General features: G+C 51.7%; 1 protein-coding gene and 1 long non-coding RNA gene across 15 annotated transcripts in view; one reads left to right on the top strand and one right to left on the bottom strand.

Annotated features, from left to right (window-relative positions):
* The window catches only part of celf2 (cugbp, Elav-like family member 2), a 110,043-nt gene that overhangs the window by 77,257 nt on the left and 16,164 nt on the right, over positions 1–16,622 (top strand). For all 14 annotated transcript variants that reach the window (XM_023802015.2, XM_023802013.2, XM_023802007.2 and 11 more), the window contains 5 exons: positions 2,499–2,547; positions 4,071–4,205; positions 7,096–7,175; positions 11,844–12,005; positions 12,611–12,674. In XM_023802015.2, the coding sequence (XP_023657783.1) occupies positions 2,499–2,547; positions 4,071–4,205; positions 7,096–7,175; positions 11,844–12,005; positions 12,611–12,674 (490 nt within the window). The remainder of the gene's footprint in view (positions 1–2,498; positions 2,548–4,070; positions 4,206–7,095; positions 7,176–11,843; positions 12,006–12,610; positions 12,675–16,622) is intronic.
* On the bottom strand, positions 14,329–15,826 carry LOC140588294 (uncharacterized). The gene is made up of 3 exons (XR_011989645.1): positions 15,557–15,826; positions 15,191–15,327; positions 14,329–14,521 (listed from the first exon to the last, which is right to left on the bottom strand). It is a non-coding gene; the product is annotated as an uncharacterized lncRNA (long non-coding RNA).

Here is a 16,622-nt window from a genome sequence, read left to right as displayed (position 1 = left end):
AAACATTATCACTGAGCAGTTACACACCAGCGGGTCAGATCCAGACTAAACATTATATGGTCAAAAAGGGTCTCATGCGCACACTGGCTACAATGTCGCACACTGGCTACAGTGTCGCACACTGGATACAATGTCACACACTGGCTACAGTGTCCTAAAGCCCATGTCCTTTAGGGGGCCATGCCAGCCCTTACACACCGTCTGACCCTCTGATCGGTTATGCCAAAATTTCCTTCTTCATTTTTAAAATAGAACAACACCTTTAATTTGAAGTGGTGTGCTACCATTTGAGTCCAGCAGGAGGCACCCCCCTTCATTTGATTTTTGCACTCAAAAATCTATTAATCGGAGTTGTAGTTGTGGCGATGGAGTGTGATCTCCTTGCCGAACAGGGGTGGGGAAGGCGGACTTAATGTGGGGGGGGGTTCACCTGCACATCAAAGGCCTCGGGATGGTAGGGGAGCGAGCCACACTTATGGCTGGTGCTCTTTCATGTTTTGACACCCACCTGGTATCCACGTGCCGGTGACAGGGAGAGATCACGCAGAGTGGCCCATCTGTCTGGCTGTCGCATACTCTGTTCGTAATCTCGACTCACGCCACTCGGGCCAGCGCACACCACACCAGCATTTCTGCGTCGACTGACCTCGTGTTAGAGGGATTGTCCTTGTCTCGAGTACAAGGTACCTGAATAAGCCTGCTGGGTCACCCCATCAGCAAGCCAGCCTGACCCTACCCCACAGTGGGGTGGAGGAGGAACGAGCAGGTAATGCGTCCTTAACGTCACGAAAGTAGCAGCTGAGAGCTTGGGGAGGAGTGCGTGCTGTCAATGGCAGGGTAATCCAACAGTACATGCCGGAAAGCAGCAGGGAACAGTGTAGGCCGTGCATGATGATGCCAGTGGGGCAGTCCAGCAGTACATTCTGAAAATCAGTAGGGGGCAGTGTAGGCCGTGCATGATGATGCCAGTGGGGCAGTCCAGCAGTACATTCTGAAAATCAGTAGGGGGCAGTGTAGGACGTGCATGATGATGCCAGCGGGGTAGTCAAACAGTACATACCGGAAAGCAGCAGGAGGCAGTGTAGAGCATGTATGCTGAGGCCAGCAGGGGTAGTGAAACAGTACAAACTAGAATAGGCGTGTGTGTTGATGCAGGGACAGCTGCCAAGCTGCGTGTTTTACGGTGCGGGTGGACTCTAATGACCTGCAACAAGGGGGGGAGGGGCGCTGTGGCCGGGTGTGAAAACCTGTCACCGGGACTGTCCCACGGTACGGGCACGAGCCAAGCTTGTCCTGTCGAGCTGTCAGGTGCACATGGCGGTTTGCTGAGAGGGAGGGGCGCGGCACAGGGGCTGTAATCTGGGTCAGGAGTCTCTCCTGGGTGCGAAGGTGACCGTTCAGTAGACCTTTCCCAACAGTTCCAAGGACTGCAAAAGGTGGTGATTTATGCATTGGCCTCGCCACTTTTCTGCCATATCCTTTGCCTTTTATTAGCTCCACCCTTTTGCCACACTGACTCCGCCCTTTCATGTGCCTTGGCACTGCTCGTTCTGCATGGTGGCCCAGCCCCTTGTCCACAATGCCCCTGCCTTTGGCCCAGTCAGATTTCAAAGAGATCCACATTTGTGTAGGGAGTGTCAAGTGCAGACTGTCCGGGATGGAACAGTTTTGGGTTTAATTGGGTCAGAAATATTATTTGGATAGCCCTGCCGTCTCTGCTATAGCCCCAGCTCAGCAGGCCTCCGTTGGAATGCAGTTGTGACGGCATTTGTAACAGTAACCACAGGATAAGCGGAACCGAAAGCCTGACTGATGTAGGAACTCCGCTTCTGTGTGGAGTTTGTGTTCAGGAGAAGATGAAAGGCTCACGCCCCTTGACTGCAGGGCAGCCTGCGATGCGAAAGCGGTGCTCCCGGGGATACTGGGTAAACTCAGGAGCCGTAAGAAGCCTTGACTTACAGTACCACCTCTCCCTGTGATGGCTACACCACAGCATGCGATGAAAAATCCTGAGCTTTTTAAATTGTGCGGTTTATTAAAAGTAAACTTCTCTGTAGGGGCAGGGGGAGAGTGGAGGTGTTGGAAAAAGCTGTGTGTATCTTACATCCCTGATTAAGTGTCATGCTTACCTTTAGCTCTGCCACAGAGAGAGAAAATGGCTGTATGAAATCAGATGAATGGATGTTGAAAAAATGGACTTACCTGAGTATGGTTCCACATGGTTCCAGGTTTCTGTGGGATGTGTGTGTGTGTGTGTGTGTGTGTGTGTTATGTATAGATGTCCCCTTAAAGCGATAAATCTGCAATCAATAACCTAAAAATGCCAAAAGTCTTGTGTTTTGTTAGGTTCCTTATGGTTAGGGCTGGGTAGGGGTAAAGGTTGTCATTGTTGAGATTAGGGTTTTGCCCATAGAACTGAATGTGTCGTATGAGTCTGTGTGTGTCTGTCTGTGTGGTGGATTATCTGTAGGTGAAATCCTTTTCTGTTCCCCCTCCAGATGCATCATCCCATACAGATGAAGCCAGCAGACAGTGAGAAGTCTAACGGTGAGAGTCTGGGGGGCTGGTGGGGGCGGTGAGGGATCATGGCCGGTTGTGCTGTGTGTGTTAGCGGTCTGATGAGAGTGGGATTTGAGGTGAGGCATTGGATTGAGGAGGTTCAGTAATGACCCTCTCTGTCTTCAATGACCCCACCCTTTCTCTATACTGACCCCGCCCCTTGTCCATATTGCCACACCCTCCCCCAAACTTGGCTCCACCCTATCCATGCATTATGCTCCGCCTTTTCTCTCATTGACTGGCAATTGCAGCCAGCGGGTCCATTACAGGTGGGCTAGTCCACATCGGGAAATAAAGCGAGACTGCTATGGCAGTAAGAACAATACCGCTCGCAGTTACTGAAGGAGAGCAGAGAAGTGTCGAGCTGTCATTTCTGCCGTCAGTGTGTCCTGTATCTGGGTACGGCCTGGGTGGGCCGGCGGTGAATTCAGGACTCTGCTTTCCATGTGTCCTGGATCTGAAGCAGTGTTTACTCAGTAGAGCAAGGCACCTCTAATGAAGCACTTCTTTGATTTGGGTGATATTTATCTTTAGCTTTGATACCAGTGATACGGACAACCTTGACCCCATGACAAAAGGGAGAATATTCCCCGTCCCAGGGAGCAATGGGGTCAGACCCATACAAGGACATGTTGGACGTGACACCAGAGCCCAAATGGATCTGCCAAATTCGCAGTGACAGCTTGATTGATTATATAATTTAATTGTTCACAGGCTCTTATGAGTCACTAGGCCGGCGGTCGTGTCAGAAATTCAGAAGCGGGTGTTTCCTCTATTTGGCATCTTGCCCTATCCCCCCCCAGCAAATTAATTATGTGCCAAAAATTCTCAAATTTTTCTCAAGGGAGTTAGACTATATGTACAAATGGATAAAGGCTTTGAAATAATATGAAACAATATTTTATCTTCTGAGCATCCTGATAGTTTTGCTTAAAACGCACAAAACGGGATCCAACAGCAAAATAAGTGTGATATTGATTTCCCAGAGTGCACCAGGCTGCTTATCTTGCTGGCCTCCTGGTAAGAAGCTGACAGGCTGCTCATTAAAAATGAATTGGATTAACATCGCACAGAATGTGTTGGAGGGCCCACACATGGAATCACAGAGATGGCGATGCGTGTAGCAGTGCGCACACACACATGCAGTCACACACATACAAGTATGTGGGAATTTGCATGTACAGATTTGCACAGGGGCCAAAAACAAATGCCATAACAAACCAACTGTACTTTCTCCCACCACAGGGGGGCACTATGGCACCCATGGTCTTATAATAGCCCCAAGGGGCCACATACAGTAGGCCGGCTTGTTTGTGGAAGAGGAGGCCATAAAACAAAGGGGAGGTGGACGGAATAGGGAGGGGGTCTGGGGGGAAGGAGGATGAGTGGGGTGGGGGGGGGGGGGGCAGGAAACAGCTGGTTTGATGTGGTAATGAGCAGCCGATCACAGGCACCGGCTCACACCCTCTTTATCTCCCCTCCTTTACCATGGCTTCTTTCATCCCCCCCAGCGGTGGAAGACAGGAAGCTCTTCATAGGAATGGTGTCCAAGAAGTGCAACGAGAATGACATCAGGGTGATGTTCTCCGCCTTCGGCCAGATTGAGGAGTGCCGGATCCTGCGTGGGCCCGACGGGCTCAGCAGAGGTAAGAGCGCATCGGTTGGCTGCCATGTGCCCCACCCCCATCCATGGCCCCGCCTCTCCTGCCTTTCTGGCTCCACCCACATACCCCACCTCTCCTATCCGAGGCAGAGTCCTTACACGCCAGGAGTGTCTCACTGCCATTGATTGGTGGGGAGTGAGGGGGCGAGTGGACCTTCTATGTAGAGCTTTCCTGTCCCAATGACATCACAAGCCCAAACTAGGCTTTAAGGATGTGGCCTTGAGGCCAGTCACTAACCCGGCCCTAACGCAGCCTGCCGCTCTACACGTTACACACACACACAATCTGTCCCTCTATCTTTCTCTCTCTCACTTTCTACCACACGCTGGTTTCTGTATAAAACCAGCCATGATTCCCATTGGCGTACTGCATCCCTGTAACTCCCCCACCCCGCAGGAACCACATAAGCGGGGCTGTGAAAAAAGGAAGGAGAAAAGTACCCCTAATGGTGTCTGTCAGCCCCCTGCGGGGGGTCACCGCTATTTTTAAAGCTCTTCTCAGACGCCAGAAGTACAAAGTTGTCAGACTCCCCTCGTCTGTCTCGGCGTGAAGCTGACGCCTTGGTTCCTGTCGTCGGACTCTGCTGCCATCGCTGTTAATGTCGTTGCCGGTTTCTTTTTTTCCATCTTTTGTTATTCTTGTTGTCCATCGCTGTCCCCCCTCTTAACCCCTCTGAGTTACCAGCCTGAGCCTTCCTCTCTGGGAGTGACTGCACTCATTCAGACAGACCCCAGAGCACCCTGTCCCTGCAGAGCTCTCACCTTAAAGCTTAGAGATTTATAGAGGATTATGTCCTGGGTTATGACCGGAGTCGGTTCCATTTTGATGGCACGTGTCCGCTTGAGCGTGCTTCTTTGTGTTGTCTTCCCTCCTCCCCCAGCACACCCCCCTCCCTGCATTCTCCACCTTCCCAGAATCCCTGCCTGCTGCCCCACCCTCTTGCAGCTCGCTGTTTTGTCCTCATGAATATTTCAGCGTTGCCTCCAATGCCTTTAGTCAGCTGTGGCCCCAGAGGGAGGCGACGGCAGGGGGCTGGGTAGGGGGGGGATCTATTTAAGGATGTCACACAGGGAGAAAATTCCATTTTCAGAGTACGGGGAGCCTCCAGACGTTGATAAATAGGCTTCGCAGTCCTTGACATGGGCCGGGCGGCTTGCTGCCGATGCCCCATGGTCTCGTCACCGCGCCGCTGCACGGCCGTATCAATCAGGGCTATAAATACAATGTGGGCCGGTCCGCGGGGGACTCCAGGACCTACCCTACTTTCTGCATGGGGCGGTTCTCCGGGTGCCCTCACCGTATCTCGGTCGCACCCCGCCCCCAACTCCTTCAAATGGCTGCAGAGCAGAGGCAGCAGAGAAATATGGCTTGAAGGAAGCCGTCTGCTGTACTGCAATTCAGCTGGCTGCTAAAAAATCAGCAGTTAAAAAAGGAGAATCAGCCCTGGGTGGGTCAGGCACATGGGCCACATGGTGGCCATTTTGTCAATGGTATTATTGAAATTATTGAACCCTCACTTGTCTGGCATTATATTTGGCACACCTACCCAGCTGCGCTACTGTTGTACAGATGTTTCAGCTGTATGTTCATCTTGTTGGGTGACCTTTTTGGGGTCCCTCACTGGCTGGCATGTGCAGTTCAGCCCGGAGGCAGGCTGGAGGCTGGACATAGACTCATCCCTCAACCTGCCGCTGGGGAATGGGACAAAAAGCCCCACCATCCCCTCGCTCTATCTCTCCATCACTCACTCTTCCGTCGCCTCTCGCCCCGTCACACTCCCCCATCCCCATTTCTTCCTCTCTTCCCTTGTCTCTCTTCATGCCAACCTCCCTCTCTCTCGTCCTCCCCCTTCTCTCTTCCTCTCTGTCCTTCTTTCACCCTTTCTGTTTTGTTCTTCTGCCCCCCTTTTTCCTCTCTGTATCACTCTTTCATCTTCCCACTCTTTCTCTCCTCCTCTTCCCCTCACACTTTATCTCTTTCCTTCCCTCCTGGACCCCCCCCCCCCAGCTCTCCGTGTCTCCCCTTCCATTTTACCTTCCCTTCCTTTTTCTCTCTCTCCTTCCTTCCTCCCTGTCTCCCCTTTCCTATGTTGCTCTCTTTGTTGCACCTTCCCTCCTTCCTAAACCCCACCCCACTCTCTGTGCCTCCCGTCTCTCTGTCCTCCCTTCCCTTCCCTCCCTCCCCGCCTTGTCCCCCTCGTACTGACCGGGGCTCTGTCCTCCACTTGCCTGTAACACCTCTAGAGAGGCATCCTTTCCTCTGACCAGCCTGGCGTGTTAAAATGCCTCTCCAGACACATTGCTCGACTTATCGATCGTCCCCTAGCCGGGTGGTCACAGGCCCATCGATAAGTGGGGATGTCATATTTGCTCCCTGCCATGTTTTAAGAAATGAAAAATTGTTCCTTTCCCATCATATTTTAAATTTGGAGGAATCCGTTCCCATTGGCCCAGGCCTGAATTTTAGGGCATGCAGCAGGCAGTCCCCTGTCATGCCTGTAGGGGGTGCTCACACTCCTCCACAAACCTGAATGGTCTGCACTCTGTCAACATAGCTGACCCTGGGAGCAGTACTCAACCCTGTAATGCTCACTACTCGGGTAAGCAGGGGTCTCTGCACTGCACATGCTCACTGATGCTCTGCTGGATTAACAAATACAGACTGGAGAGGGACTCGTTGACTTGAGTTGTTGTTGTTGTTTGTTGTTGTTGTTTTTTCCCTGTGCCGCCTCCTGTGAACAGTGTCGTCCTCTTATGGGCTGTTCTCCGTGGATTCTCTCGTTTCGGGGTATTTAACAACGACTTGTCCAACCCTCTTGTCTTGTTCTGTTTTCTCTCGTCCTCCCGCTCCTCTCCTGTTGTCCCCCCTACAGGCTGTGCGTTTGTCACGTTTTCTACCAGGGCTATGGCACAGAATGCAATCAAAGCCATGCATCAGTCACAGACTATGGAGGTACTGTACCCTCGGCCCTCTCTCTCTCTCTCTCTTTCTCTCTATCTCACCCTCTCCATTTCTTCTCTGCTGCTCTATGTGCTGGAATTGGTGGGGAAAATGTCATAACCATGGCCATTCAGACTCAAAAAGTAACTCCAAATACATTTACCCATACAGCAGTCAGTGCTGAGATATCAAACGCAAGTACAGTTGCGCTCCTCCTCTCTCTCTCCCTCCCTCTCTCTTTCTCTCTCGCTCCCTCCATCTCAATCTCAATTCCTTCAGCCAATATCAAAACAAACCTGGTTTGCATGGTTATTAGAGCCTGTCCACAAACAGCTGGGACTCCCGGTTATTACACCCATTGTTAAATTAGGCCAGACCCCTGTCAGAGAGATGCATTTGGGCCCCATAACCGTGACCGGTCCCAAGGCCGGGGGGAGTGCAGCACGGGGTCTTGGTGAACTGGTGTGTGCATGCGTGCGTGTGTGTGTGTGTGTGTGTGTACAGTGCTTGATGGTGACACACTGGATGTGCACATGTGTGCGTGCAAGTGTGTCTGCATGCATCTGGCATGTGAACGAAAGGAGATGGGGACATTTTTTTTTTTTTTTTAATTCCAGAGCCATTTTTGGAAAGGAGATTACAAGCCCTGCACACTATGTGTCTGACATAAATAATAAACGTCTCCCTGTCATGAGATCAAGCATTTCATTTATTCCTGTTCTCGAACAGCGTTTACAGAGGAATATTGCACAAGACAATATAACCCATTTTCCCCCCATGTAGAGTGTGAAGACTGTTGCTTAGGGCAAGACAATGGTCATATCTGTCGCATTGTTTACAGTCCCGTTTGGCAATTTAAAATGTAATTACTGCGTGAAAAATGGACATCTCGGAGTTGTATGGGGTTATTGTCAGTTAGTTTTTCCATCACACCCGTTGTCTCGGTGGCTATTCAGAATGCCGGAGGGCAGGTTCGTATCCGGGGTGGGGGGCGGGTGCCTCAAACACTGCAGTGTTGGAAGTTAATGAGTGCAACTGAGGACAGTGGGACTGGGAGCGAGGTGGGTGGGGGTGAGTAGGGACTGGAAGCAGGGTGGGGGGTGGGGTGACTGTGGATGGGGGGGGGTGAACATGATGTGGGGATATTTGGGAGGATGGGGGACTGTGCGTATGATATGGGAAGGAGGTTGTGGATACAATCAAAACAGGAACTTTACATGCACAATGGGGGGGGGGAGCATGTGCAAACATGTGGGGGGCTGTGAGCAAGATGAGGGACAGTGAGTCAGTGGCCAGTAGGAGATTTTCTGTGATCAGATGGCAGATTTATTCTGCTGAAATTTAGGACCAGACTGGGTCAGCTTGCCTCTGCTCCTCCTTTTTCAGCTCATTTGTCTAAACAGTCTGATTTGTTGTATTTCATTCACAGCCATCTTCTCGAGTCCTGCGCAGTCAGACCTGATGTGAGACAGGCCGCCTGTCAACCATAATTAAGGAGGGGCAACATTTTGACACACAATTTCAGCTCTAATTTTCAGCAGACAGGAATAAAATCCTATCAGCTGCCGCTGCCGCTACCCCCACCCCCCTCACCGCCGCCACCTCCCCCGGCTTCCTGGGAAGGCTGCCTTTCTCGCGTGGTGATAGACGCGGTCTGTCTGGATTCAGATCGGATCAGATAAGCCTGTCAGCCTTTTTAGCTTTTCGGCGTCGCCGGGAGCGGGGGATCGGAGTCGGCTTCCCGGCCGCATCTCAGCCATGTTTTTCACCTGGGGATGAGCTTGAGCGTCAAGTCATTAAACGGTACCGTTAAAGGACCATGCGACCCTCCTCATTCTGAGGAAAAGGCATGGAGTACACTGGTCTGTATCCGATCTGTGTCGTCAGTGATTAAGGTTTGTAAGACTGGGGGCTGAACTGGCTCGGATTTGCTAGGGAAGCTTTGTGTGCCCTGGGGGCATGGTGCAAGCAGTACCCCCCCTCCTTCCCCCCAAAAGACTCCTCTGGATGCGTCAGGCAGCCGGGATTTTCAGCTAACGGAATAGAAGGCATCGTTTCTGTAATTAGAGGTAGCTCTCCTGTAGAGTGCAATCTGCACCGGGGGAGGGTGGTATGGGTGGGTGGGTGACTGTCTGTGCCGCACATATGGGAGGGGTGTTCAGGCGTTCACCTGTGAAACAGAATTGCAGAACAGCAAACGCGGAAGCGAAGGGAAATCAGACAGTGAACATTTTTCCATGCAGCTGGAGAGACCTGAGCTGTCAATATGGTGTAGCTGAAGTGTCTTACAGCCAGGGGGCGCCGATGCATCATTGTCAATCACCTCTATTGCCTCCAACCAGCTGACCCAATATTCAGACTGGGAAGAGTACAGACATTGAAAAAGATGACAAATTAAAGATGTGCACTTGCATACATTTCCCATAATGCCTCTTCTGCCAACGCGGTTCTGTAAAGTGACCCGGAAGACAGCCGTGCTCCAAATGCACAGGGGTATCAGAAACTGAGAGCCGCAATCGGGCCGCCTTCCACCCTCCAAATTAACCAGATGCATGCCGCCAAAGTAACCGACAGGATGCTGGTTAAGCCACTGACAGCACTCGCTAATCCCATCCGCTGCGGCTTCCAGAGCCTTAGCACTCACATGACCACCACTGCAGCATAGCATCCTTGTGCAGTGTGCATATATTATAAACACTACGTTTACCATATATGGTTGCAAATACTTTCTATATACTTGTATTCTACATACCACTGTGTATTAATGCTTGCTTCCTCACCACCTTACTTCCTGGTAACCTAGTAAATGCATCTCAGAATGAGGTAAACTCATTTAATGGTGCAGTCTTGTGTGGTGTTTCACACTGTGGCCTCCCAGTGCTGCTGGTAACCCCCCCCCCCCACATAATGCCAGCCCAGTCTGTCTGGCGCGGCCTCCCCGCCCCCGGCATCATGCCGAGTCCTATCAGTCTGTAGGAATGACAGGCAGAGTAATGGGATATTTAGCGGGGTGAGAGCCACACTCCATGGGGGGGCGGCTGGAGGAGAGGCCTGCTGATTGTCACAGCCACCTGAGTTTACTTTCTTTACTTTTAATTTTTCTGAGCTAAGAGGAAGGTGCACTCAGAAAGGTGCCTGGCATCCTGGAGGTGCCTGTACGTGGAAGTATGTGACTCCTGAGGGGGTCGTTTTGGCCTATCGGTGCCGCACACGAGGAGGGTGTCTGTGTTTACACAGGTTACCATGGAAGAGGAGTTGTAGTAGAGCCACAACTGAGCCAAAGCTAGCCCCCCAGTAAAGGGATACCCCAGTGACAGTTGCTGTTGCCATGACAAATGATGTAATATTAATAATGTGTAAAATGTCTGTACTAACTGTGTATTTATGTATATAGTTTCATGTTATATTGCTTTGGTCTTTCTGTAGGCTCCTCTCCCAGTGGCTTTGTGTGACCCTTTTGGCTCTCTTGTCAGTGGCTGTGACTCATATGTGTGGCCCTTTTTGCACTTCTGTCAGTGGTTTTGACTCGTGTGTGACCCTATTGGCTCTCTGGTCAGTGGCTTTGACTTATGTGTGACCCTTTTGGCCCTCTTGTCATTGACTGTGACTCATATGTGTGACCCCTTTGGCACTCTTGTCTGTAGCTTTGACTCGTGTGTGACCTTATAGGCCCTCTTGTCAGTGGCTTTGACTCTGGTGTGACCATATTGGCTCTCTTGTCACTGTCTTTGACTCTTGTGTGACTGCAGGCTCCCTCATCAATGGCTTAGATTTATGTGTGACCCCGTAGACTTCCCTGTTAGTGGCTATGACTCGCCCGTCCTCCTGGATGATGCTTAACTGAGGTTAAAGAGCAACAGGAATGAGGGACTATCCATGTGCCAGCAGTGATTGCTCGCATTGCCCCCCACCCTGGTGATAAGATAATGCTTCCTGTGCATATTAACCAGACATGGTAATTGTTAGCAACCAGTGCAACTGCAGGGAAATTTTTGTGGGAAGCTGGCTTGAGGCATCTAGGGATCCCAGAGCAGAACGTGCCGCTGCATTAGAAAGCGGGTCTGACTTTGCACGCCTGATCCCCAGGATCCTGCTGTGACTCATTCCACACCCTGCTTTCACGTCCATGTGGAGCCCTAGCAGTGCCTCTGCCAGAATGGGCTGCTGGTGGTTTGACGGGGCTCGGTATGATGTGATAGAATTACCGTTATCCAAGTCTGCCCCTCCACTATCAGCCTCCTTGTTGGGCCTCCCCTCTGTCCTGCTGTGGCATATGGAGGGGGCCGTGACTGTGTTTGGGGGGCGGTGGCGTGGGGACCCTTTGAAGCTTGCTTAACAAAGGCCTTCCATCGTTTTATTTCTATCCTTTTTTTTTTTCATGCTGAGATGATGAAATAGTGTGATAATTGTGGAAACAACTCCCTTCTGAAATTGTGGCCCCCGCAGCAGAGATGCGCTCGAGAAGGAATCAGCATGCCTGTATCAGAAGGGGTGTGGTCGCCTCTCTAGGCCCCTAGACATGGGGGTGCTTGTGCGCGTGCCTATCCACGTGAGAGCGTGCGTGTGTGAGATGAGAAGAAATTGCGTTGTCCCTGGTGTTGTGGCGGTCCGTGGTGCCGACTGACCCTCTCCTTTCCTCTGTTGTCCCCGCCCCCCCACACCACCATTGCTCCCCAACAGGGATGCTCCTCACCTATTGTGGTGAAGTTTGCCGATACACAGAAGGACAAGGAACAGCGCCGTCTGCAGCAGCAGCTGGCCCAGCAGATGCAGCAGCTCAACAGTGCCACCACCTGGGGGAACCTGACAGGCCTGGGCGGCCTGACCCCGCAGTATCTGGCAGTAAGAGGCTCCGCCTCCACGTTGCCCATCCTGCACTGCAGCCCCCCAATGTGGGCACCACAGCCTTTCCAATACTCCAAATCCCTCTCGTCTTTGGCCTCATACCATGGGGAGGCTCCCAGACGTGTCCAGAAGTCCGTCTTCTCGATATATTACTGCCATTTATTATGCGCCAGGTGTCAGTGCCCCACTGGTGGCTCCATGAGGCCTCTCAGCTTAAAGGGCTGACAGTGTAATACTTTTATCACCCGACGAGACTGCCACACCAGTTTAAACCCCACTGTCTGGAGACACGTCCGACTGAAACAAAAACTCCCGACAGGCAAGAGGAAAGTATTTGTAAAACAGATGACATTTAAGTGGTCAGAGTCTGCCATCCGTAGTGGGAGCTGAAATGGCACTCTGTCCCTTTAAGTACAGCACATGCTTTACTGCAGGGCTCATGCAGCCTGCAGGTAACTGCACGGGCACTTACCAGTGAGTGACTTTAGTGTGTGATATGAGTATATGTATATTGAGCAAGTGCTTATACACTGAAGCAAATATGGATGCTTGACTCTGCCCTGTCTCTTCCTTCTTCTGTCCTTCTTTCTCTCTCTCCCAAGTTGCTCCAGCAAGCTGCTTCCTCCAGTAACCTGGGAGCCTTCAGCGGCATTCAGCAGATGGCAGGTGAGTTAGATATCTACTGCTCACAGACGCACAGTGATCCACAGACGCACGGCTCTCCCCTCCCCTAGTGACCCACAGCTCTCCCTTCCCCTAGTGACCCACAGACGCACGGCCCCCACCTTCCTCTAGTGACCGACAGATGCACGGCTCTCCCTTCCCCTAGTGACCGACAGACGCACGGCCCCCACCTTCCCCTAGTGACCCACAGACGCACGGCTCTCCCTTCCCCTAGTGACCGACAGACGCACGACCCCCACCTTCCCCTAGTGACCCACAGACGCACGGCCCCCACCTTCCTCTAGTGACCCACAGACGCACGGCCCCCACCTTCCCCTAGTGACCCACAGACGCACGGCTCTCCCTTCCCCTAGTGACCGACAGACGCACGGCCCCCACCTTCCCCTAGTGACCCACAGACGCACGGCTCTCCCTTCCCCTAGTGACCGACAGACGCACGACCCCCACCTTCCCCTAGTGACCCACAGACGCACGGCCCCCACCTTCCTCTAGTGACCCACAGACGCACGGCTCTCCCTTCCCCTAGTGACCCACAGACGCACGGCCCCCACCTTCCCCTAGTGACCGATAGACGCACGGCCCCCACCTTCCTCTAGTGACCGACAGACGCACGGCCCCCACCTTCCCCTAGTGACCCACAGACGCACGGCCCCCACCTTCCCCTAGTGACCGACAGACGCACGGCTCTCCCTTCCTCTAGTGACCCACAGACGCACGGCTCTCCCTTCCCCTAGTGACCCACAGACGCACGGCTCTCCCTTCCCCTAGTGACCCACAGACGCACGGCCCCCACCTTCCTCTAGTGACCGACAGACGCACGGCTCTCCCTTCCCCTAGTGACCCACAGACGCACGGCTCTCCCTTCCCCTAGTGACCCACAGACGCACGGCTCTCCCTTCCCCTAGTGACCCACAGACGCACGGCCCCCACCTTCCTCTAATGACCCACAGACGCACGGCTCTCCCTTTCCCTAGTGACCCACAGACGCACGGCCCCCACCTTCCTCTAATGACCCACAGACGCACGGCTCTCCCTTCCCCTAGTGACCCACAGACGCACGGCCCCCACCTTCCCCTAGTGACCGACAGACGCACGGCCCCCACCTTCCTCTAGTGACCGACAGACGCACAGCCCCCACCTTCCTCTAGTGACCCACGGACACACGACCCTCCATTCCACTTAGACACTACCAGCCCTTGTTCTGCTTTTTATTGGGTATTCCTGCATCATCATTCTGCTGGGGGCTCAGAGATTTGCACATCTTGATGAAGGAATGATTAAAAATATGTGACCGAGAAGAGGTGTGGAGTCAGCAGCAGTGCTTCTGCGCACGCTGTTCAGCCCTGATTGCAGGACCGATCCCTCACATATCCTACAGTACTGCTATGGTATTCATTACGGGGTGCATTTTGTCATGAGGAAGATACCTTCTGATATGGGTAATATGCATTTCATTTGCTTGACATTAAAGGTAAGTTCAGATTTTTCTAGATCATGTGTAAGGACTGTTATCACAGTCAAATGGGCCACAAAGCCATTTCCGTCGGTAGGGAAAATGGGATTATTATAACGAAATGTAGAAATGCAGCTTTCTGCTGAGCATGCTCTCCACCAAAGTGATATATGACATACGGAGAAGTCAGAGGCTCTTTAGTACACACCTGTTCCTCATCCTGACACAGCAAAGGTCAGCTGACTGCCTCCAGCCATTCAGCAGTGGTCTGTGTGGAGGGGGCGGAGTTAACAGTTTGAGGGGATGACACTGATTCGCTTCCGTCCTCTAAGCCTTTTGCTGTTTTTTTATGCTCTTTTCCTTCCTGCTCATTCCTCTAAGAGAAAAATTACTTTATGAAATTCAACCCATTATTCAGTATTTCAGTATTATTCAGTATTCACTATTACTGTCCCCCTGCAGCTTGTTATGGGAGGGGTAGGGGTGGGGGGTTTCAGCAGGAGAGCTGATATGAGATGCAACTTGCAGGCACAGTTATGAGTGTGTGTGTGTGTGTGTGTGTGAAGTCTGACTGGGATGGATACATGTCGGTTTATGAGGAGTCTCTGCTAAAGAAAGGGGATAGAGTGCATATGAAGATCAGTGGCTTGTTTAGTTGGTTAGGGGAGGCCGTATCCACAGCTGCTCACCGCTACTTTTCCTCAGCCTATGCTGGTGCCTGGCCTGCCCTCTCTGCTCCTAATTGTTGGTTGTTTAGCTGCCGGTCAGAGTGTGGGAGAGGAACATTTATAGAAGTCCGTCTGGACAAATTGCCAGCACGGAGGATAGAGGGAGAAAAAATAGTTGCAGAACACTGTGAGTAAAAAAGCTTTATCTTTCTTATTTAGTTTTTTTTTTTTCCACCATCTGACTTGTCAGCGTGAGATTGTATCGGGTTTTGTTATTGATTTAAAATGAAGCTGTAAGTACGGGCCCCCTTTAGCCTGCTTGGTTGGCTTGCTTTGTCACTCGTCATCAAGACTGGGACCTTTTTCAGCTAACTTACCCTGGAATGGGGCTGTTCAGGAGTGCCTAGGGGTTCTCGTCCTGCTTGGAGAGCTGCCCGGTCTCTCTCATTTGCTCACTCGCCGAGAATATGACTGATGAGGAAGTCCACACTCTCTCCCTGAATGATTGTTTAACCTGGGATACAGAGGACAACACCATCTTGTAATAGTTAGCTATGACAGGCTTGCGATTGTGCAGAAGGGCTTAATGCCATGGCTCAAGATGTGGTTTCAAGGTGTATTTCATAATTTAGCTTTACATTCTATGTGGGGCCCTCCCCAGCTGTCTGTATCAATTAGGGACCCCTCCCCCCCAGATGCCCCACCTCCCATGCCTTTTTAATGCCATACCGAATAATACTTGCCAAGCAGAGCTCTGAGTTGTCAATAATCTGGTGGTTGCCCCTTTGTGCTGACTGGGGGATTATGGGATAGGCAATGACCACTCTTCAGTTTAGGGATGGATGGGCAACTCAGCCTAGGTGAGAGAGCTCAAGTCCCGTAGCTCTCCATCTGTCGCTCAGCAACTGGCTCTGATTGGCAGGAGATCCAAGCGCAGGCATCTGTCACCCAGCAACCGGCGCCAATCAGCAGTGGATCCAACCAAGGGCATCTGCTCCCGGTCCTTCTGCAGACACATCTTTGGGCCACGAAGAGCTCAATTAAAGAAGACTAGTGGTGCCCCCCCCCCACCCATAAATCTCGCCCATGTGAAACTATCACAATAATAAGTGGCAGAGATACCATGAAACAAAGTCTGTCCACGATCATGTTACCGTGCACTGCTTCGAGCACCTTTTAAACAAGGTGCCCATAATATGAATGAGGCTCTTGTAGATGTGTGTGTCTTTCATCTTGGTGACCAGTATGTCCCAGTCTTAGTGTGGTCTGCAGTTACAAATAAATGTAGGGCGTATATGACACACAGTAATGAAAACACAGTCCTTACTTAACTCCGTTGCCTGACCAATAACACCCCCCAGGCACCCATTTAATGAGAAAGACCTGGTTAGTTAATGAGAAAGTTGGTTAAAATGTCTGCTAGTTCCAAAAAAAGAACAGGTTCTTTCAAAAACACGGTTACACATTCCTGCCCTACATTCAGCCATGCCTCTCAAGGTGGTGAGGCGGTCTCCTGGTCTGCTCTGCCCAGGTTGACCTTTGCCAGCCTGCCTAATCCGGGCAACCCTCTGACTTCCCTGCGAGGTTCTGCTGGGCCTTTTTATGGTGTTTCTCAATATGCGTACTTGACCATACTTGTGTTCGCGTGTACCCGTTTTATATCATCTTCCAGTGCCGAAGACCAGTTCCAATACTAAGAACACAAGTACACGAGGATGTTAAAAATCCCCAGATGCCGTTCTTGTTTTGCCAAAATATCAAGAATGCATCCTTGTCAGACACCAATCCCATGATTCACTGCACCCCAAG

The sequence above is a fragment of the Paramormyrops kingsleyae genome, chromosome 3, assembly GCF_048594095.1.
Source record: "Paramormyrops kingsleyae isolate MSU_618 chromosome 3, PKINGS_0.4, whole genome shotgun sequence".
NCBI lineage: Eukaryota > Metazoa > Chordata > Actinopteri > Osteoglossiformes > Mormyridae > Paramormyrops > Paramormyrops kingsleyae.
Note: the sequence above shows the minus strand (reverse complement) of the source record. Positions and strands in the feature narration are given on the sequence as shown.